At 58.6% G+C, this 21,323-nt stretch overlaps 10 protein-coding genes across 10 annotated transcripts; 3 read left to right on the top strand and 7 right to left on the bottom strand.

The window, feature by feature from the left end:
• Positions 1-2,521: 2,521 nt before the first annotated feature.
• On the bottom strand, positions 2,522-2,998 carry TRAVEDRAFT_48090 (uncharacterized protein; the record flags this gene model as incomplete). The annotated part of the gene is made up of 1 exon (XM_008040263.1): positions 2,522-2,998. The coding sequence occupies one exon, from the start codon at positions 2,996-2,998 to the stop codon at positions 2,522-2,524; it is 477 nt and encodes a 158-aa protein (XP_008038454.1).
• A 2,816-nt stretch (positions 2,999-5,814) lies between these two features.
• TRAVEDRAFT_48089 (uncharacterized protein) lies at positions 5,815-6,222 on the top strand (the record flags this gene model as incomplete). The annotated part of the gene is made up of 2 exons (XM_008040262.1): positions 5,815-5,870; positions 5,925-6,222. 2 exons carry the CDS (start codon positions 5,815-5,817, stop codon positions 6,220-6,222), a joined length of 354 nt encoding a protein of 117 aa, XP_008038453.1.
• A 704-nt stretch (positions 6,223-6,926) lies between these two features.
• On the top strand, positions 6,927-9,077 carry TRAVEDRAFT_48088 (uncharacterized protein; the record flags this gene model as incomplete). The annotated part of the gene is made up of 3 exons (XM_008040261.1): positions 6,927-6,965; positions 7,017-7,562; positions 7,617-9,077. 3 exons carry the CDS (start codon positions 6,927-6,929, stop codon positions 9,075-9,077), a joined length of 2,046 nt encoding a protein of 681 aa, XP_008038452.1.
• A 554-nt stretch (positions 9,078-9,631) lies between these two features.
• Positions 9,632-11,647, bottom strand: TRAVEDRAFT_48087 (uncharacterized protein; the record flags this gene model as incomplete). The annotated part of the gene is made up of 9 exons (XM_008040260.1): positions 9,632-9,820; positions 9,886-10,113; positions 10,278-10,366; positions 10,418-10,440; positions 10,728-10,823; positions 10,886-11,109; positions 11,189-11,206; positions 11,430-11,540; positions 11,612-11,647. 9 exons carry the CDS (start codon positions 11,645-11,647, stop codon positions 9,632-9,634), a joined length of 1,014 nt encoding a protein of 337 aa, XP_008038451.1.
• Positions 11,648-12,481: 834 nt separating this feature from the next.
• TRAVEDRAFT_37684 (uncharacterized protein) lies at positions 12,482-14,592 on the top strand (the record flags this gene model as incomplete). The annotated part of the gene is made up of 8 exons (XM_008040083.1): positions 12,482-12,677; positions 12,728-12,783; positions 12,821-12,916; positions 12,980-13,254; positions 13,569-13,690; positions 13,746-13,802; positions 13,852-14,055; positions 14,126-14,592. 8 exons carry the CDS (start codon positions 12,482-12,484, stop codon positions 14,590-14,592), a joined length of 1,473 nt encoding a protein of 490 aa, XP_008038274.1.
• Positions 14,593-15,622: 1,030 nt separating this feature from the next.
• Positions 15,623-16,106, bottom strand: TRAVEDRAFT_48085 (uncharacterized protein; the record flags this gene model as incomplete). Its single annotated transcript, XM_008040259.1, has 2 exons — positions 15,623-15,832; positions 15,885-16,106. The coding sequence occupies 2 exons, from the start codon at positions 16,104-16,106 to the stop codon at positions 15,623-15,625; spliced, it is 432 nt and encodes a 143-aa protein (XP_008038450.1).
• A 544-nt stretch (positions 16,107-16,650) lies between these two features.
• TRAVEDRAFT_92706 (uncharacterized protein) lies at positions 16,651-16,935 on the bottom strand (the record flags this gene model as incomplete). Its single annotated transcript, XM_008040812.1, has 2 exons — positions 16,651-16,832; positions 16,890-16,935. Coding segments are annotated over 2 exons (228 nt in total), but the record flags the coding sequence as incomplete, so codon positions are not given.
• A 336-nt stretch (positions 16,936-17,271) lies between these two features.
• Positions 17,272-17,986, bottom strand: TRAVEDRAFT_123695 (uncharacterized protein; the record flags this gene model as incomplete). The annotated part of the gene is made up of 3 exons (XM_008040811.1): positions 17,272-17,378; positions 17,427-17,634; positions 17,855-17,986. Coding segments are annotated over 3 exons (447 nt in total), but the record flags the coding sequence as incomplete, so codon positions are not given.
• Positions 17,987-18,435: 449 nt separating this feature from the next.
• TRAVEDRAFT_102125 (uncharacterized protein) lies at positions 18,436-18,594 on the bottom strand (the record flags this gene model as incomplete). The annotated part of the gene is made up of 1 exon (XM_008040810.1): positions 18,436-18,594. A coding segment is annotated over one exon (159 nt), but the record flags the coding sequence as incomplete, so codon positions are not given.
• Positions 18,595-18,689: 95 nt separating this feature from the next.
• On the bottom strand, positions 18,690-19,594 carry TRAVEDRAFT_103266 (uncharacterized protein; the record flags this gene model as incomplete). Its single annotated transcript, XM_008040809.1, has 4 exons — positions 18,690-18,722; positions 18,785-18,922; positions 18,984-19,122; positions 19,230-19,594. Coding segments are annotated over 4 exons (675 nt in total), but the record flags the coding sequence as incomplete, so codon positions are not given.
• Positions 19,595-21,323: the final 1,729 nt, after the last annotated feature.

Genomic DNA, 21,323 nt, shown 5'->3' with positions numbered 1-21,323 from the left:
CCTGAGGGCGGTACGCTACGGTTGCTAAGAAGGCTATAGCGATGTGCCCCGCGATGCGGTGTCGACCTGCAACTTTTGGTGGACGTCGGCCTAGTTCGCACCTCTTTCTCTCGGTGGGCACGTCTGATCGAGGTGTCTGGACCTTACGAGAGCTCGTCGCGTGCAGGAGCATAGGAATGTCAACGTGAATCCCGCTTTACATTTGCACCCGAATCGTCGCTCACCCGCCTTCAAGACGTGGCGCATGCGCGCCAGATGCATCCCCAGAGGAACGACATTTCCCCATGGATCTCGGCGTCCAGCGAGGTGAGCGTAGACATGTACACAATCTCATACAAACTCATGATAATGCTCCGTGGCCATTGCAGAAGCAGTGCCATGCCTCGACGTCTTCGGGGCTTGCGCACACCTCTGTGCATGCGATGCTCCGAAGCGCCGCACATGTGTCGCCGCACCCGTTTCATACGATATGCGATATGAGACATCAAGGTAGGTACCTCTAAGTCCAAATATCGTGCAGGGCGCGCCCCGCTCTCTGGTGTGCTCGTTCCAGGGCGGGCCCGACACGCAGGGTACCTGGCTGAGCGTTCCCCTGGTGGCCGCTGTGGGCTCATAGGTGCGTCTTGTCGCTGCTCGAGGATGTCGCGAAGACGTCTCTTGTCCTCGGACGCAGAGAGTGCACCAGCGGAGGGCCATACGTATGCAGAGCGTCCCCGGTCCGCGGAGTGCGTCCCAGAGCACGGCCAGCTGCTCCCTTCCGGTGGTCCGCGGTGCGTGTATGTACACCCTGCGCGCGCCGATTGCGTCTACATGCCGGGACGACGATCCAGTCCGAGGGCGGTACACCACGGCTGCGAATCAGGCTGTTGGACGACCCGAACTCCTTGGTGGCCGGAAGCCGCTGTAAAAGAAGTACCCCTATCGGTACACCACGCCCGCCTGGTATATGATCAGCGATAGGTCTCACGATGCGGTGTCGACCTGCGACTCTGGGAGGTTCGTACTTCTTTCTCTGCACATGCATGTCTGATCCAGGTGTCTGGAACTTGCGAGAGCTCGTCGCGTGCAGGAGCATAGGAATGTCAACGTGAATCCCGCTTTACATTTGCACCCGAATCGTCGCTCACCCGCCTTCAGGACATGCTGCATGCGCGCCAGAGGCATCCCAAGAGGAACGACGTTGCCCCATAGATCTCGGCCTCAAGCGAGGTGGAGTGTAGACGTGTAGACGATCTCACACAAGCTTATGGTGACGCTCTGTCGCCATCGCAGAAGGAGTGCAAAGCCATGACGTCTTCGAGGTTCGCGCGTATGCGATGCCCCGAAGCGCCGCACATGTGTCGCCGCACCCACTGCGTGCCATATGGAATATTTGACATTAAGGTACGTACCTCAAAGTTCAAACATCGCGAAGGGCGCGGCCAACCCGACGTCTCGCATTCGTGCAGACGATGCAGACCGCTGCGGTGGAAGTTACATAGCCTGCACAGATGTCCAGTGCTCGCGTCCCGCGCCCCGCTATCCCTCTCTGTATAGTACTGTGAATGTATGTCAATGTGTATCATGCATTTGTCGACGACCAAAACATCATGCCCTCCGAGTTTGAACCCCACCCATAATATATAGACGCAATGTAAACGACCTAGCGAGCCTCGCATCGTCCGTCCGAGGCGCAGTATACGTGCATAAGTACTAAATATCCTAGTGTACAACGTACAAGTCGATGTTGCTCCGAGACTATCGTACAGGAAAGGGGAGGAGTATAGTGTACTATCAGGCCGGGTACATATGAAGAGTAAGCGAGCAGAAGTCGTCGATATCGAGTCTGCTGATCGAAGGCATGGCATAGGAGAATCACATATACTGTATACGAAGTAGGTAGTCAAGGGTGGAGCGGTATGTGCAAGCGTAAAGTGGAAGTCATGGTGTAGGCGGGATGTCTTTGCAGTTATCGTTTAAATGTGAGCCCAAGTCCGAGTCCGAGTCCGAGTCCGAGTCCGAGTCCGAGTCCGAGTCCGAGTCCGAGTCCGAGTCCGAGTCCGAGTCCGAGTCCGAGTCCGAGTCCTAATCAATGGTCTGAGCCAACAGCTGTGGAACATCCTGTGGGACTAAGGTATATGGTTTCCAGCCACCATGATAATAACGTGCGCAATACTCAAACCGCAGGACATTGCGCAACCCGGGCAAGACATCCCAGATGTACGCAGCATGCCTTGCTGGGCGGTCGCACTCCTCCAGAGCCAAGGTGGCCACAGGATATCGAGGTAAAGCCCGATGTATAGGTCATCTTTAGTTATGGACCTGGCACAGGTTCTGGAAGAGGCCACACATGATGCTTCATAGGAGCACCCAGAAAGAGCAAGGAGGAGCCGGGTGGGTTAGAACGAGGGAGCAGTAGGACGAGCGACGAGGGTACGGACTCGGAGTCAGAACAAGCTGGGAGATGAGGATGGGGGACAAGGGTGGGAGACAGGACACAGGAGGGCGCAAGACAATGGCCGAGGTCGGCCGGAACGAGGTGCTAGACGGGGGACAAGAGCGGGAGACGAGGGCTAGGACGGGGGCCGGGGACAAGGGCGCAGGTCAGAACGAGGGCGAAGGACGACGGCGCGTGCACGGGTCGAAGGACGAGGGCGTACAAGGGCGGACAACGAGGGCGGACGAGGACGGAGAATGAGGGCGGACAAGGGCGGAGAATGAGAGCGGGAGAAGAAGGCAGCGGACGAGGGCGCAGGACGAAGGCAGAGGATAAGGAGAGAGACGAGGGTGGATGAAGGCGGACACGAGCGGAGGACAACGGTGGAGGGAAGCCGAGGACGGCAGAGGAGGGCGGGAGACGAAGGCGGAGGGCAAGGGTGGAGGGCGAGGGAGGCGACAGTGGACGACGGCAGACGACGACGGCAGAGAAGGGCGGAGGACAAAGGCCCCGGAGGGCGGGAGACAAAGGCCCGGATAGCAGGCGACGAGGGCCCCAGAGGGCGGAGTACGAGTGGGGCATGAGATGACGGGGATGGTCGACGGTGGGAGGCGACGGTGGAAGGCGAGGACGAGGGCTGAGGAGGGCGCAGGGCGCAGGGCGAGGGCGAAGGAGGACACCGGGCGCAGGACGACGACGAAGGAGTCAGCGGGGCGAGGACGAGGGCCGGGGAGGGCGTTGGGGCACGAGGACCCAGGACAAGGGCACAGGACAAGGGCGGGTGCGCGGGACCAGGGCCGCGGTCAGGGCGAGGGAGCAGGAAGAGGGCGCAGGACGGGGACGGAGACGAGGGCACAGAACGAGACCTGCACTCAAGTGTATCATGCACAGACATCGCAGAATTGTGCGGATGCTGCCAGCGGTGGGTACAGATATTAATTCAGGACAATGCGAGGCTTGACTATAAAAGATAGAATATCAGCATGAGGTTCAGTAGCAACAGAGCCCTCCCTGGGTACAAGAGCTAGCTCGCCATTGGGCCAACAACTCGAGCCGGCCGTGGGGCAAGACAACACTGCGCATCGCCGGGATGGGCAGAGTACGCAGCAACTGACCTGACTTGGAAGCACACCCAGATATTCCCCGACAGCGACCACAGGTGCGGTGCAGCATCGGTGTAATGATGGCGGCGTTGACGAAGGGGATTGCGGCGGCGAGCTCGACAGGGGATGGTTCAACAGGAGGGAGCGCCCACGCACGGCTCCAAGCGGATTGCCTGCGTGGGAGTCGCAGGCCCCACGCAAGCTCGCCCACGTGTGGCGGAGGCCACGTTAGGCAAGTTGGCCCGGCAAGTTACTTTGTGCAGCCTCATCTGGCTCCACGCCGTGGCCCCCGCGGCGCCGCCCTTCCTCCCTCTGACTTCCGTCTCTGAGTCACTCAAGCTGTCCATCACCGCTGTCCGTCCACTGCATCAGGACCTTCCGCTCCTTCCTCTGTGCCCGTCCTATTCGTCTTGTAGATTCACGTACATGTAGCCGAGCATGTGCGGAAAAGTAATGAACAGCGGTGCTGCGACGTCCACCGATCCTGTACTCCGAATACAACAAACCATGAACACCCCGCCACGTCCTCCGCGTCCAGCAGCCCTATGTGCCCGGTTATCCGGCGTCCCTCATGTCGCTCGGCACAAATGGCGCGCGCAAGCTCGTTCTAGCACGCTGCTTTCGCGTTTTGCGTTGGGTACGGTACGTTCTCAGCCCGTGCCACTACGAACCGCGCTTACATTGCCCGAAAGAGTCGTCCAGTGCGCTCCCCGACAGAGTACGCTTCGCCCCCGCTTGCGCGCCTGGATGCCCCCAGCTGAAATGCTAGCAGAGCATCTGTCATGGAGGTGTGACCCTGTCGGACTCTTGTCGCGAAATATTAGGTGCGACATGCGCTTCTTCCGCGGGGCTGCGGGAGACTTAGAACGGTCGTACGTCGCCCCCGCGTGTATGAAGACGCTGCACACGTCTTGCGTCCGTAACGTCGTTCTCGAGGGAACGGCCCCTCACCACAGCTCCGACAGTCCTCGCAACCCACTGTGCGAGCAGCGACGCGGAGTCATACTCTGTGCGATGGGTACAGCCCCGATCTGGGATCAGGTGAGTTCCCAGCTTACATTGACGCGAATTGCGATGATAAATTCGAATTTTCATGCGCCCCGGGCACAGACCATTCTGCCAACCTGCTGCTTCGACGCCACACCACGAGGCTCTCAAAAGAAGACTGGACAGTTCCATGAACTCCGCCGCATATGCGCAGGGAGTATCGGCGCTGTCGGAGACGACAAGAGTTTGTCGCTCGGGCAACTTTCATGCAAGTTCCCGAAATCAACACGCCGAAACGTACGTCCCGTAACGCTCCCGGATCGATGAGAATCTCGGCATGCACTCTTCTGAAAATAGTCCTAAGAGCCCACGTCGCAATGTGTTTGACGACTTCGATACCCTCACGCATGTGAATTGCACCGATCATGCACGTTTTCAGGCGGCCGGGGCACTGCAATACAAGCGACGCCTGCCACGGCGCGCCCTCGCCTCGTGTCCCGGGCAACGGGAGGACATCCGTGACGCGTTCAGCGTGAGTGTCTTCGAGTGTGAAACAGGGGCGCGTTGTGCTGATTTCGTACCGCACTGAGAGCTGTTGTAGGGAGCTTTGTTTGGCGGCGCTACCAATGCACCAATGCGGAGTGCGCGTATGTACCGCGTAGGAGGATGGTTGTGCTCGTCTGCACGCCAGACGAACAACATGGGCATGTTGCAGCATCCATCTGTGCATATGTACCAGGACGAAGAAAGAATAGAACGTCCAGGACAATACGCAAGCCCCGTGAAGCCTGAGTGACAAGATAGAACATACGAGTTTTCCCGTGCATCGACTCCCGACGTGCGCGGCATGACACCGGTGGCCGCGTCGCCCAAAGAAAATCACCGCGAAGCAATATCACCATGTTTAGCGTCAATCCTGCTTCGCTCGAGCGTTCTGTAAGTATAGCACATCCAAGCCCGCGGTTTATTGCGCCACCCCCGGAGGTAAGCCGCCACATCGGCTTTTGAATCACACTTGGCTCACTGAGACTCCCAACATGCAGAAACCCAGCGGTGGTGCTGGAAAGATGCTGATTGCCCACTTGAGTGGCGGGATTGGCTCTTCAAATCCAGCGAAATTCCAACGAGTGTGCTACCTAGCTCGCAGGATAATTACCTCCGGTACCTCTCCTAATCCGTCAGTTTTCGAACCTTGCAACTGGGACCTACCCGCTAACGTGACATCCCCGTTCAACAGGAAGCCGTTAAGTCGCTACTGTGCTACATGGGCATTGGCGATGCCTACACGGCGGCACACAAGGAACTCGAATGACTTCGGATAATCTCAGGACTGCGCTACATTGCGAGCTCCCCACCTACCGCATGTGGGACGCTTCTTTATCCTCCGCGATTGATACTTACCGTTGTCTCAAACGCAGGGTCTGTCGACCTGAACAGTACCGCGTCAGGACCGTCCTGTACCGCTCGATGCTGCATCTCACCGAGGCCTTGCAATTCGCCCTCGCCCCTACGCACACGCCCAAGGTGGAACGTATTGAGGAGCAAGACTCCGCCGTCTGGGGCAGTAATGTCGGTTACGCTGATTCGTCCGACGGCAAATCTACCCGCGCCGTCACACCACCCCCACAGCCGGACGTGCGCGAGCGCGCGGAAGCTCAAGCGTGCGGCTCTTCGCCGAAGTTCTCCGCGACGAGACGGGTGCCGGCTGGGCGTTGACTTCCATCGCCACGGCTTCTACCGATTCACGATTGGCGACAACTTGGCACGGCCGAGCTCGGTTAATGGTCTCAAGATCACACTCCAGCCGCCAACCGACTTCAAGGATCGCCGTGACAGCGACCGCGCGGAGTCGTGCAACCTTGCTTGCGATTTCTGCGGCGCCGATATCTTCCAGAGCTTTTCGAGTGCAGGGAGTGTCGGACGGCAGACAACGGATCCGCGCCGCAGCCGGGCGATGGACTTCTCATCTGCCGCGTGCTATGTCGAAGGACGGAGTTGTGATTGCAGCCAGATGGAGCCGATGCAGACCAGGCCCTTCGACATGCTGCTATCCGACCGCAACGATGCCGCGAGGGCTATCGCTGCCGCGCTTCCCTGTGCGGAAGCTCCGCGAGAGGCTGCGAAACCTCGGTTTGTAGGCTTCAATTCCGAGATCGGAGCACCGCCGACTCGATATCGTGTATGCAGTGAACTTTGCGGTCCTGGAGATATCTGTGTCTTCGAAACAGCCTGCGCTCTGCGTGATGTTAGGACGCCACAGGCGGGTCGCAGACCCTACGATGAACCCCTAGGAACCAAGCTGACATAGTGCAATGACCTTCATCGGGCCGAAGCGAGAAGCACCATGTGCCGCTCCTCAACATCGACAGCATCAAAAGCGCCTCAGAACGTCTTAGGGTCTCAGCGCTGAGCTGTCCGAAATGCAGGCCTGGCCACGCGAACGTCACACTCGGGTATGGGTGAGTAGTGCTACCACGTGGTGGACCGGCCCACTGACAGCTCGCCTGCAGGCTATGGGTATTTCGGTCGACGAGCTAGAAGTGGTCCCCGCGGCGCCTGTGACACCGAAAATGTCCAAGGCGGAACCGAAGCAGACGGTCGACCAGTTGTCGCCTCTCACCCCTGTCAACAGCTCTGATGAGGGCGAGGGGAGCTTGTTTGAAGGGTCATCTTCGCCCTTTCCCGCCATGGTGGAACTGCCATCGACGACCGAAGGACTTTTCCCTGCCTTGTCTTCCAGCACAAGCGCGCAAGAGGGCCAGGTTAAGGACGTGATCGAAATTGGGTACTCTGATACCGACAGCCAGCGTTCCATGCCCGCCGTCGCGCACCCGCCCCCCGAGGCCATCGTCCCTTACATTGCGGTTCCCCCTCTTCCCCCATATGTAGTAACCGGGCTCAAGAGAGTGTCGTCCCCTTCTCGGTCTGATTTCGCGACCCAACCGCGGAAGAAGCCGAAGCCTGCAGGCCGGAGCGACCCTGGGTCCTCCGCGCTTACGCCTCATACAAGAGGTCCCGGCGATAGAGCTGAACACCCTTCACGCCACCGCAGCCATGTTCGTCCCGTCCTTTGTGATGTGCCTGTCTATGCTGACTCTGCACTACCACAGCGGTCTGGCGACAACTCCACCTCGCGGTCCTCGATGCCCCGCGTCGCTGACAACTCCGCGTCCCAGGGCATGGTGGATGCCTTAACACGAGCGGCGCAAATGAACAGCAAGCCGCCCACCTACTCGCCACCGCCGCAAACAAAGCGCAACTACTACCCTCCGCCGCGGACGATCAAGAAGCCGCATGTAAGGCGCAGGGCTGTCGCCGCAGTGATCCTGTCCGACTCTGAACAAACGTCGACCCTTCCGCGAGGCCCTAGCTCTGCCGTGCTGACGTCCGACATGGAACTGGACTATCCAGATCTGGAAGAGGTTCCATCGCTCTCCGGCTTTGTCGCGCCACCCTCCATGCAAGAGCGCGCACCTCCCTCCGTCTCTGGTACCCCACAGATACCTAGACGCTCGATGCTGAAGCGCACATTCACAGACGCTGCGCTCGAGTCCGACAAGCCTCCGGGGCGGACATCTTCGTCGGCATCTTCGTCGGCAAGCTCCCTCGCCTCGCTCGGGCGCAATTTCAAGAAGCGGAAAGGCCCGCCCGCGATCTCAAAGGAAGACGTGGCCAAGAGGCAAAGCGAGGAAAGGAGCGACGACGCACCGAAGACGAAGGGGAAATTAAAGGCCTCCGCCAACTCCGTGGCGCCTGGTATGAGTCGACGCTCTTCCCGCGCGTCGGAAAGCCGAGCCATGGTCAGCAGCACGTCTGGCCTCCAGCGCGCGCTCTCCGCTCCTACTACCGGCGCGCATCGCACTCGCGGAGAGTCGTCGCTCAACGGCTCGTACCTCCTGCCTGACGGCCCACCTGTCGCAGCCGTGTCGGTGTGCGCGGCTATCGTAGAGTCGGCGTCGAGGGCGGAAGAGGCGCGTGTTGAGCCGTCTTCGATGGCCAAGGTCAATTCGCCAGCACCCCCACCCTCTTTGCCTCCCCGGAACGCGTTAGTCTCCGACGCGCCATCCGCCTCTGCGTTCCCCAGCACCTCCTTCGCTCCTGTTCTCCCCGCACTCCGTCAGCCTATTCTAGATGCGTATTCCTGTGTCGACGACCACTCGGCTCGATTCAAACGATCGATCCAGGCCTTCGCCACTCTCTTGCCCGATTTGATTAACAGTGGGCTCGCCCTCGCCTCCGCTTCGCGGTCGGACCCGCACCTGGAGGAAGAGGTGAACACCCTGCGTCATACAATCCACCAGCAAGACCAGAAGATAGAGCGCATCGAGAGCGAGAATGTCGAGCTGCGCCGTCAAGTTAGGAGGCAAGATGAGAAGATAGCCGACGTGACGCAGGACCTCGAGGCAATGCAGAGGCGGTTGCAGCCTTTACAGGACAGTGAGAAGAAGGAGCGCGAGGAGAGAAACCTCATGGCTCAAGAGGTCCGGAACCTGACCAGCAAGATTGAGCGTCTTGAAGCAGGAGCAGGTAGCAGCGGTGTGGGCATGGCACGGCTTGGAGAGATGATATAGAGGGCTGTCCAAGAGCGGCTTGGGCCAATGCAGCCCGTCATGCAGGTAAGCCGGCTCTAGTTTCGAGTGTGGCCTACCATTCACCTCCAGTTTATAGCAGATAAGTCAGAACCCTGGCTGCAATCTCTACAACGGGCATCCGGATATTGTGTGCACTGTAGTTTGAATTTGATTGGCTGTACTACTACGCGCCGCTCGTCTAATACCATCGTCAAGACGGCCTTGAACTGTATTAGCTTATTACGCTGGGGGATGTGTATCTGTAGAGATCGTAAAAGCGGGTGGGTAAAGTGGAGTAGATGGCACAAGGATGCACCGCAGCGCACGTGCGCGTGTAGTAGAATGGAGGGGGTACTGGGAGAAGTGTTGGGATTGTAGGCAAGACAGCATGTGGTGAATGAGAATGAGCGAGCAAGAAACCCACGAGGAGACCGAGCGACTCCGCGACCCAAAGTACCCAGCGAGAAGAGAGGGAAAACAGCCGACAAACCGTACGAGACCAAACGGTAAGGACAGGACGAACGGGCGCACGAGGGCGAAAGGGGCGGCGCGGCTCATCCACAGCGACACGTGAGGATTTTCCATAGCGTGCTCTCCGGCTGCTCCTCCTGCTGTCCCTGGTAGTCGCCGCCGTTCGCAGGGCCGACCTCGCCGCCCATCGCGCGCGCGTTGCTGAGCGCATGTGGCGCCGCGTTCACGCTCGACACCATTGGCGACGCGCGCCCGTATGGCTGCTGGCTACCCTAGTACTCGTCGCGGCCGTACGAGTCGTAGCCCGCGCGTTCGCGTGCGGATGTGACACGCTGACCTGCTGGTTGATACGTCGCTGCGCCGCCGGGACGTCCACCCGAGCTACGGCCGATTGGCCTGCACCGAGGTTCGCCCGGTGCCGCGTCTTCGAGCCGGTGCGCACGAGCGCGGGCGAAGGGGAAACGACGAGTCCCGCACCACCTGCCTGTGACGCACGCGACCGATCGTCGCGGCCGGTTCGGTCGAGCTCGCGGCGTTGCTGCTGTGTAGGCGCGGGGGGAGCATTCTGTATTTGCGCAAGGATCTTGTTCTACACCTACCATTGACGCTTCCTAGCCTCTGCCATCTAAACAGGATCGGGGAGATTTATATTAGCGGAACGTCCGTGGGATGGCAGCGTGAATCTCACCATTGAGAAGGTTCCAGTCGTAGACGCCGTATTTGAAAAACTTTCGCGAACAGCTCCCGGAGGAAATCATAATCAGGTGTTTCCTCGAAACCGAGTTTGTGGACATAGTTGAGATAGATGTTGAACTCCTCTGTAAGGTCGTTAGCACCGGGCGGCGTACATTGCAAGGGGGCACACGAACCGGGGAAGCCCTCGCACAACTCCCTGATTGGTGGGTGAGACCGTCGATCACCTGCGCGGGCGCGGCGCTCTTCAACAGCGCAGCGACCAAGCGGAACCGCACCCTTATCGTCATTTAGAATGTGAATATTAGGATAAAGCTGTAAGACTCGTCAGTATTGCACCAGGAGAAGAAAACAATGCTGCCGGGACTCATGGGAACTGAGTAGCGCTCTGCTCAAGACCGACCACGACATACCCACGATGATGCCCCGTCGCCGCCGATCTGCACCCGCCGCATCATGAGTGCGCCTGCACATCGAGATGCTCACGATGTGCGGGATGTGCGGGCTTTTTGGCGGTAGCGCATAACACGCTGCTCGAACCCAGAAACCCGAAGCTCACGATGTGTCCGTTCGGATTGGTCACTGCGGGGTGGGGCAAGGTCAGCATCAGCATCGAGAGATAGAGAAGAGTCATAAGAGCTCACCAGCGACGAGGAAATCGGCGGTGCTCTGCCGGTTGGCGGGCTCGTAACCCAAGTCGATGAAACACCGGCGCGCGCCATATTGGCCGGGTGAAAGAAGACTTGCCGCTGCAGGCCACCGTGGAGATCACACAGACGCCGTTGAGGTGCTGGTATAGTGATTCTTCGGCCTGGTAGCGGTAGGTGATAGTTGACTGCCGCGAGAGGTCCGTCGTGATGCAGAGAGCCTGCACGAATTCGAACACCAGAGCCAACAAGTCAATTTGTGCGCTGCATACGTGGAATAGAAAGGAAGAAAGGACGCACTCGAGACCACGAGTGGAACTATCCCATGGCACGTTTTGAGTAGACGGCGAGCAGCGAGCGCTTCGTGCCCACGAGCGTGTCCTTCACATACCGCAAGCCGATAAAAACAGTCTCGAGTACCTCAACTATGACATGCGCGGCATATAGTCCCCGCGACCAGCCCGGAAGATGCGCGCGGTGCGCGTCGCTGCGACGCGCAGCGTCGGGAAGTGCCCGTTGTTCTCCGGGCAGTACAGTGCACGTTCCCGCGGTAGTGGCACTCGACCTGGTCGGGCGTGAGCGAGTCGTTCGCCCTCAACCGCGTTGTCTTGAGCAGGGTGCCACAACCTGAGCTGAGGCCGCTAAGAGACGGCTGCGTGTGGCGGTCAGCGTGAAGAAGATGGACGGGGGAAGGGACATACAGAGCAGGTCGCCGAGGCGAACGACAATATCGAAGCCGGAGGAGATCCCGCAGATCATGTTAAGCGGGTTGACGATGACGCCGAAAGTTGGCTGGCACAACGCCGACGCCGACGACGCATAGGACACTGAGCTTTCTCTCTCTCTCTCTCTCTGTGCGCTTACATCGCACTCGTTGAGCCTGCTGAGCCTACGGAAGATAAGCCCACGACGTCTCCGGCGTAAACCTTGGCTTTCTTTGAGATGTCTGGATTGATAATGATGCGCCGGGACGCTTGTGAGACGGACTCCAAGGATTCAGCCGCTTCTACGTTGAATCTTGTCGCGAGCAAGCTCATCCCGTCTGATTATTGTAGATCTACTGACCATCGCAGATTAGCGCTGCAATCGACGAAAAAAAACAAGCCCCAGCCCAATGTTACATAGATATACCAGAGCTCTAGCACTAGATTTTTTGTGATTCTGTAATGTGAACCACCAACCATCCAGTGCAAGATTGGCTCCCACGTAAAGCACATCTTGCACTCAGGCTGTTTGACGCGTAATCAAGCACAGGCAGAAGAGTAAGCACTGCCCAATAAATAACATAGTTTCTGCCTCGTATCAAAGGCAAATATATGGCCAGCAAGCAGTTTTTGACATACCGAATCGTCAAAGAGCAGAGGTGAGAGGCTGTGGCAGTTTCTGAGTCCCAGTGCCAAGTTCCAAAAAGGATAGACGCCGATTGTGTTCTTAGCACGTGGAATTCAAGCGCCAAAGGCATCGATCACTTAGGCCATGTACCTCCGCTCCTCGTCCGTGCAACGTGTGTTCCTCCCAAGCTTCCTCTCCCAATCACTCCGTTCCGCTTCAGGAGTATGCTTACTGGACTGCTTTGAAAAAGTAAGTATCACTATGGAACTCTGCTGGAGAGCGTACTTTCTGCTAGTGCTGAATGTCGTCGCGGCATTCGCCCAAGGCGAAGTGTTCAGGGAGGACTTGATACTACATCCACTTCGAGATGGGAAGCTGCAGGCTCGGCTCTCCTTTACGACTCTTCTGAAAGGGGCGATTCTTAGAAACCCACAAGCTCTGGGCAGTGACGACGAAGGTACGCACAGTCGCTGCTTCGCCCGGTACGTCTCCGCAACTGGCAAGTAGGGCGGCATTATACCCTCTTCCCGCTCGCGCTCGGACAGTTACTTCGTGAACATGCAGTAACGGAGCTTCACCTTACGCTCAACGCCCGGAAAGTGGAACTACGACCGCTGGAGGTATCCTGATCAAATGGGAGTCGGAACGGGCCCCGAGTTGTGGGTGTGGATGGGCGACACGGCTCCGACATCGGTAGTACCCTGCTGTGTCTCTATTGTGCGTGGGCTAACTGCATCTACTTTCCCTTTAGTGTAACAGCGGTGGCGGGGACTGAGAAACCTGCTAGTCGGACTCTTCTGCGCGTCTCTTGGACACCTAGACGAACAGCGCACCACCTCCCTCACCTTCCAGCCCATGCGTTCTCCCCCCAATTTCACTCACCCATATCAACTCCGGCATGCATCGCTGCCTTCAGAGCACGTCTGCACGGAGAACATGGTACCATTCCTCAAGCTCCTACCGTGGAAGTCCCTCTCGGGCATCGCGAGCCTTCTAAACCCGCACAAGGTGTTTGACGCGGGCTCGGCGTGCATGTGCGTCGCGCCGAGGGGGCGCCGGCGTCGAAGTGCGTCTCGCCTTCCAAGGCGTCTTCGATCCGGTCCCCTTTTGCCCTGACGGGCGTCGAGGTAAGCATCCCGAATTCGCTTGATACGGCTAGCCCTCCCCCGTGTCCATATCTCGGTGTCCCGGGCGTGGGGGCTGTCGCCATTCATCTCACACCAGATCGCTGTGGATGACGTCCCGTAAAGTCCACAATGGGCTCTCCGGTGTGTGCGGAAAACGTGTAGACTGACTGGGTGCGTTACAGATTGGTCACTGCGCTCCGTTTTCCACCGCAGCATCGAAGGGCCTGCCCTGTCGCCCGGGTGAACAAAGTCTGCGTGGAGCTTCCTAGCGCAGCGCTATACATGATTAGCCCAGGGCCAGCCGATGTGTCCGGCAGCATTGCGATGTATACGGTCGACTCGGGTATGTGGCGCTCATCCTACTCGTGCGTCAACCCGACTTGCTGACTTGGTTACAGCGCAGGAAGCGCTCGATATGTCTATGCGATGGCCGGACGAGAGCCGTTTCGAGTATCGTAAGGTCTCCGTGGCGTCATCATAAAGCTATAGCTGACACTCCCGCAGCGAGAACGTCGAGCGCGCCGCCGCTCACTGATGTTTCCGTGCGCCGAAACCTCAAGGGCACCAGCGAAGCCGAGGCGCGCATAATGCTAGACGTTACAAACAACTTGTCCGCTCAGGTCAGCGTTGGGTACCTCGAGACCATGCCCTGGCACCTCCAATTTTATCTGCACACCCTGAGTGCACACATTGGTTGGGCTTCGCGTGGTAAGTACTCTCGCCTCACCCTCTGATGCGCCATGACTTGACAGCTGACGTATACCCGTGTCCTCGACAGATGATCTCGTAAACATCCTCTCATACCCCACCGATCCCCCACTCCCGCCCGGCGCTCCTGCAGGCGGTGCTCACCCTCCCGCCACATGTGACGCCACACCTCTCGGTGGACGTCTCCAAGCCGTTCCTGCGGTACTACAAGCCCCCCCCCCCCAGACGCGCAGCACGGCTGGGACCTCTCTCCTGCTGTTCTTGCCCCCTTTGCCTTTGGGGACGCAACGAGACCGTCGCAGGAGATTCACTCGCTCTTGGCCTGTGATGCTCGTGAACCTTGCCACGCCGGACATCAACATACCATACAATGTCATCATCATGAGCTGCACGCTGATCGCGCTCATTTTCGGCTGCGTCTTCAACCTGCTCACGCGGCACTTTGTCGTCGTGCAGGTCGACGCAGACGCGTACCCTGCGCCGGAGAAGCCGGCTGCCGTTGCGGAAGACGGTGCCGAGGACGGGGTGCCGCGGTGACAGAAGCATCTTCAGATCGAGGGCGTGGCGTCCTCGCGTTCGAGAGGCTGCACAGAGCTTGTATACGTCTGTTCGCTCAGGGTCCAATGTCGAGCCTTCCGGGGCCTGCTTGTCGTAATGCACATACAGATTGATGCTGTCGTCCTCCAGCTGCCCCCGCCACCGTCATCACGCGTCTCCCCTGTCCTCCCGCACACCAGCTGACCGTTTATTCGTTCAGCACGCCGTACCGCCCCCACCCCAGTGGACACGTGCGAGTATCCAGGGCGCAAACCCCAGCGTCCACCGTTGCGGAGCTGCAGTGTGAATCTCTCGAGCCCTGGGCGCGTGCGCTCCCGCGCGCACGTACAGAAGGTGGGTGCGCCCCGGCCGCACGGACGTCGAATCATGGGACGCTTCGCCGTGTGGCCGCCTATGCGCTCTGCTGGCAGTGCCCAGTATACGTGACCGCTGTGCTGGGTGCTGGTCATCATGGTGCGTGGTGGTCGAGTGCACTTGCATAGAGCTGGCAAGCTCGGCCCCGCTGCGCACGGGTCGCTAGGCAGTGGCAGGGGTATACCCCGGGATACCTCCAAAGCCACCCGTACCCTTACCTGCAAAAACCCCTACCCGTGTACCCGGGGGTTTTTAGGGTTAGGGTTACCCCGTGCACAGGTACCGCTACCCATGGGTATCCATTCCACGGGTGGGTAACCCTCCATTTACAAGGGTAAGAGCCATAGAATCACACAGAGGTTCATATGGACGCTTCATTGGGCTCACAATACAAGCTAGATGTCATGATAGTACTTCTATGGGCCTACAGGTGACTACACACTAATATGAGCATTCTCTACCGTAGGGAGGGGCCAATCGAGGAAGTGAGTCTGTGATTGAGGTGTCAGACTGCCATGAAGACACTGCTATAGAAGAGTACTCACCGGGAATAGGTTCCGAGCCCATGCTGATATAATAGCAAGGCCCCCAGTGGGCGGGCTACCAGGAGGTGGGCCAGCCTCGGGGGATCGAGCAGGAGACGTTGCCGAGAGCATCAGACGGGCGAATTCATGCCACGATTGCAGGATCGGGCGATAGCCAGGCGCTCCAGGGTCCTCACAAAATCGAGCAGAAGGACAAACTGGTGCTCGGACAACCGTTCCCGAAGGAGTCCATAAGAACAGTTCTGTACTGCCTCCACAACGTCCTTCCAGTGTCCCAATGGTGTGCTGGCAAAGTCCTGAAAGTACACGGGTACTCGTAGCTGGTACCTGATGAGTATGTAGGACAGGCTGCAGAATGGCGAGGACAAGCACCTCGTAAAAGGTCTCCAACCATGAGTCCGTGACACATAGAAGGACGGCGTGCAGTGGTACACGTCCTGGGGATGTCCAGGAGCTTCTTAGAAGGTCGATGTGCACGGTGTTAGGACCCGCAGTGGGCGAGGGAGCGTCATTTGGCGGAGGGACGTATGCCTGTGGCTCATAGTCGACGAGCTCTGGTAGATCGTCGTCCTCGACAGGCGAGGGTGTAGGCATGGCCGTGTGCTGAGTTGAGAAGCAGAGAGAAGCGATGAGGGCGCAGGCTGATGAGGTAGGGTGGGTGTAATGGGCAAGATACGAGGATGTTCAGTCGACTCGGACATGACCGCCAGCGAGCGCAGACAATCTGACTTGACCAGGGGGTGTAGCTCTAATCGATCGATGGCGGTGGTGGCAGCGGGGGTGCGGGCCGTGACAAATGGTCTACAGCAAGAGATGACCGGGCTACACAACGGCGAGCACAGTATAACGGCAGCGGAGAAGGGTACTGGCAGTGGGGACAGACAGACGGCGAAGGAACAGCTGGACGTGAACGGGACACATGCACAGGAGACGACGACAGAGACAGAAACGGACTTGGACAACCGCCCAAGCCTACAGGCTAGACATATCGGACGGAGACATCCTCGCGACGAAGACGGAGACATACACCACACCGGAGAGAGAACTACAGTAAAGACTAACATGACTAGCGGCCCTTGCTGGCAGCGAGAACACCGCTGATGCAGTCCCATCCTGCCTCCATCTCGTAGTCAAGCAAGTCACTCTTGACCTCAGCGAGCCTCGAGATTGAACGGATATCTTCGGCCTTGACAAGGTCCAGACGCACCCAGTCGCCAAGACACAGGACCGCGCGCGTCGTCTGTGCGCTGAGTCGGCTCTGGACATGGCTGAGGAGGCGACGACCACGGCTGAAGGTCCGCTCCACGTCGACGGAGGTCGCTGCGAGTGTGTTCAGCACAGTAATAGATGAATGAACAAACGGGGCGACGAGCTTACCAGGAATAGAAAGAAAATCTAAGGCCATACGCGCGAGACGAGGGTACTTAGCCCGCCGTGAGTGCCACCACCCCGGAGCGTCCTTCGTGGGCTCAACAGACGTGCTGAGGTACTCGTCCAGCTCGTCCCGACCGGGGACGTCGGCGAGCGCCACCATACCAGGCAGGTGGTCGAATATGTTGGCGCCCTGCGACGACATGTCAGTGGATGCTAGACTACAAAGCTGTAAGAAAAGAGTACTCGCCTCGGGGATGTCGACCGTGCTGAGACTGTTCCGGCTGGCCTGACGCGATGCCTTCTGAAAGGGGGCAGTGGGCGGGTCTTCAGGCTCGGTGTCGCTGCTGGGGAGACCGTCGCCCTCGCCGTCGACGACGATGGGGGTGTAGGAGGTGTCGTACTCCTTGCGGACTATCTGCTCCGCCGTCTTGCGCCACCCCGACGGCCATCCAGCCTGCTCAAAATACTTGAGCTTGTGACCCGGATGAAGAACTAGAAGAATGTGTCAGTACATGATCGTGAGGCATACGAAACACGTACCCATGGCAATCCTGTACGTCGTGGACATGTCGCTAATCTTGTAGTACCTGTTCAAGGTCTTCTTCGAGAGGCGGAGAGCAGAGCGGATAGCGGGGTCGAGAGTGCCGTCGTCGCGGCAGTGGTTCGTGAGCATTGTGTCGATGTGATCCATGGCTGGGATCACCATGGCGAGGTTGGGTGTGTCGCGCGAAAAGAAGAGGGTCGCGTCCTTGAAGACCTGTGCATGGTTCAAGACATTCGCGAGAGGAGGAGGAGGTTGGCGATGAAGAGGTGTCGCAGCAACGAGGGGATAGTGGAGGGTGAGGGTGGGGAGTAACGAAGGAGCAGCGGGTGGGAGCAGGTGTCGACGGGCAGGGCAGAGGGCAGAGGGCAAAGAGGGAAGAATTCGGCGTCAGCGTGTGGCATGGAAGCAAGAACAAGGTTCGAACCTTGAGCACATCCCGCAGTTCCTCCGCAATTGTCCACTCTTCTGCCGAGAGCTCGAACGCGCGCAGCCCACGCTCCTGCTTCGAGCACAGGCTATCCAAAGTGTCCCGGTATCTTACCGCTATGTCAAGCATATCATAAGTCGAGTTCCAGCGTGTTCGTACATCGCGGGGGATGAGCTGTTGAGGGAGCTTCTGGTCCTCCAAGATCGCGTTCCAAGCCGGAAGGAGCTTGGTTGTTGAGTTGACAATCTTGAACGCCAGGCGGCGAATCTGTCAGACCGTGAGACAAGAACCCAGGCTTCTTCTGAGTACGCCGCGAGCTGACTCACCTTCGCCAAAGTCATCTTCACAGGTCTGACTTCTTCCTCAAACTGCCCCCTCTCCTCTTCATCCAACGACACTACCTCGTCGACCCAGCTCTCGTCGTTGTCGCTGTCGATCTCGTCATCCTCGTCGTCCCTGGTCTCCCCACTGTCTCCGTCACCTACCCCCTCGCTGTCCTCCAAAGCGAGCTCGCGTGCCATCTCGAGGAGGCGACGGACATCGTCGTCGACCTCCTCCACATCCTGAACGACCTTGACGTCGAATTGCTTCAAGAGGCTCTTCGCCGTGAGGTTCAGGATATGGAGGAAGCACCGGGTGCGCGCATAGTCTCCCCCGAACACCTCCAGCATCGCTTCGAGATGCGCAACCATCGTGTCGTTGTTCGATGCGTTGTCGCATGTCACGCTGAGGATCTGCAAGCCGTGGTAAGCACAGTGTCTCTCTACCGTATTCCGAGGACCTCCGGCTGACTCACTTTATGCTCAATGCCAAAGTCGTTCAGGACTTGCGCAAATGCCGCGGCCAGGTTGAAGCCGGTGTGTGACTGTGCGCCGGCGCCTGTCTGCATCAGTGCGGATGTCTCAAGATGCTAGGTTAGGTACGTACCTCTGCGACCTCCACAAGGTCGAGCAGGAGTCTTAGCGGCTGACCATCCACTTCTAGGTGAACCGTGATCACGACGAACGCGCGATGGTTCGGGGATGTCCACGCGTCCGTCCCGAAGCTGAGTTTCCCCTCATAGTCCTGTGGTCCCCCGCCCTGTCAGTATATCCACATGTTGTGCTTGAAGATGTTGCTAACATACCTGCAGGAGCTGCGCGATCCGCTCTCGAGTCCGCGCAAATACCATCTTCACATCCTGCGAGACGGTCGATGGGGAAGGCACGTAGTACCCCGGCCGTCCCGTCTTCATCAGGGATAGGAATCCGGGGTCGTGCACGATGCTGAACGGGCGCATGCTCTGCGCGACCCACTTCACGATCTCCGCCCTTGGATCATTCATCATGTTAGCATCGTATGTATAGGAGCTGTGATTGGTGAGTATGCATACCTTGTCTCTTCGCGCGTGTGCTGCATATGACTGTAAGTAACCTTCCCTTTCTTGTTGCGCGAGAAGTAAGCGCTGATATGCCCGCTTTTCTCAATGCTGTCGACGATCAGGCGGCGTGCCTCCTCATCACTCGCAGTCTCCTTCGCGCGTGCGACGACTTCTTCGCCCCAACACCCGATGGCGTGCTTACTGAGGTTGCCGGTCAATCGATCTTTGGTATCGAGGTAGCAACGCGTTGTGAACCCGCAGTCCTTCCGAGCGCATGTGAAGACATGCGAGCGGCGTCCGCCAACGTACTCGATCTCGACATCGGTCTTGAAGAACGCGTATAGCGGCGAGTTCCAGCACTTGCGCAGCCGTGCTAGCACATCGTCTCAGTCAGTGAAGTAGTACAGTAGATAGCGAGCAACTCACCGAGCTCAGCCTCATTGTCCTCGTCTTCGTCGCCATCTTCGTCCTCGTTGGGCTTCTTCTCATCATCACTGCTGACCACGATGGGCTTCATGCCGGCTCCTTACCTGCCCTCGGGGCTGCTTTGTTCTTGCCGGCGTGTGCATCCACATCCTCGATCTCCTCAATGGTCGTCTGGAAGCGGTGCGTTCTCTTTGCAGGACGCTCGTTGTTGTCTGAGCTCCCGTCGTCATCAGTCTTGTCGCCGGCGGTGCTGCCGTTGGTCTTCTTGTCTTTGGCAGGCTGTTTTTTGAGCAACTTCTTCTGAGATTCCCCGCCCGACGGCTTCGTCTTCTCCTTGACCTTCGCCGATGGCGGGTTGACACGTTTGCCTGACCTACATCCCACGTCTGTGATGGGTTAGCACATAGCATGACTTTGATAAAGGTGTAGATGGAACACAGAACCTGATATGAAGCTTGCGAGTGTGATTGAGTGGAAGAGGAGGTTTGATCTATAGCATGGCAAGCTGCATGCTGGACATGTACCTCTCTGAGTGCTGGAACTGTACAGTTGTGTGGCACAAAATCAATTGCGGAGTTACATCTTCACGCTAGTGTGTCTATTGCCCAGTAGGCCTGCGATTCCGGAGCATGCCGGTGGGTGGCTGAATGTCCTTTTATGGTAGCCTCGATGCTCCCTCGCATCGCTGGAGACTGGTAGAGTGTGGCAGTGCAATCCAGATCAGAGCTGAAGTGTTTGCCCTTGTATATATAGGGGTTACCCCTACAGGGATACCTCAACCTCTGTCACGGGTAGGGGTATATGGAGGGTCGCTATTTTTGGTACCTGTACCCCTTACCTGCGGGTCAATCTGCGTGTACCCCTATGCTTTACCCCTACCCCTGCCACTGCCTACTAGTGTCGGGTTGGCAGCGAGGCCCCGCAGCGTTAGAGCCGCGACTGGGGGCACGGGCCCTGCTCCTGCAATGGAGACGATGCCCGCGAATGGCAGGACGGCGGAGTTATGGTCCATGCCCTCCAGCTGCGCCCTGGCATGATGCGCGGATTGCTGCATTCGATCGGCGAGGGCGAGGGTTATGCCCTGCACTGCGTACCAGTGCGCGACGTGGAAGACCGTGATGTCGTCGACGCCCAGCGAGCCGGGATAGTACGCGTGGGCGTACGGACCAGTGGGGTCCAGTTGCCACTGGGCCAGGATGTGCCGGTATAGGCCGGGCACCGAAAAGAGGGTCAGGGTCAGGGCGACCCACCGCGCGCGCTCTTGGTTCGTGCGGTCTCGCGCGATCGGGTGCCGCGAGTATACGAACAGCTGGGCGGCTTCCAGCGTTGGACCTCCATCCTGGTCCCGTTCCATCCACGGCGGGATGCGGTCTTGGTACGACCTCCACCAATCACGGTGATGCTCGGGCGGGTCACTCGTCCTCGGCTGAGCACGGCGTGGACCATTAAGGTCCTGGAGCGGGTGCATGGGCCTTGTGGAGCGGTTGCGAGGGCAGCATGCCCGGGCGTCGCCCCAGAGGTGGCGGCAGGTGCGAGGTGTCCGCGAACTCCATGCCCGGCGGCGTATAGGCCGCGGGGTGCATGATGGTGGGGAGGTACGGCTTCTTATCCGGATTCTTCCACGCATCTGCGAGCGTGCGGAGTCCCCGTACTCCCTGCAGTGCCGAGTTTTCGGAGATC

The sequence above is a fragment of the Trametes versicolor genome (genome assembly GCF_000271585.1).
Source record: "Trametes versicolor FP-101664 SS1 unplaced genomic scaffold TRAVEscaffold_6, whole genome shotgun sequence".
NCBI lineage: Eukaryota > Fungi > Basidiomycota > Agaricomycetes > Polyporales > Polyporaceae > Trametes > Trametes versicolor.
Note: the sequence above shows the minus strand (reverse complement) of the source record. Positions and strands in the feature narration are given on the sequence as shown.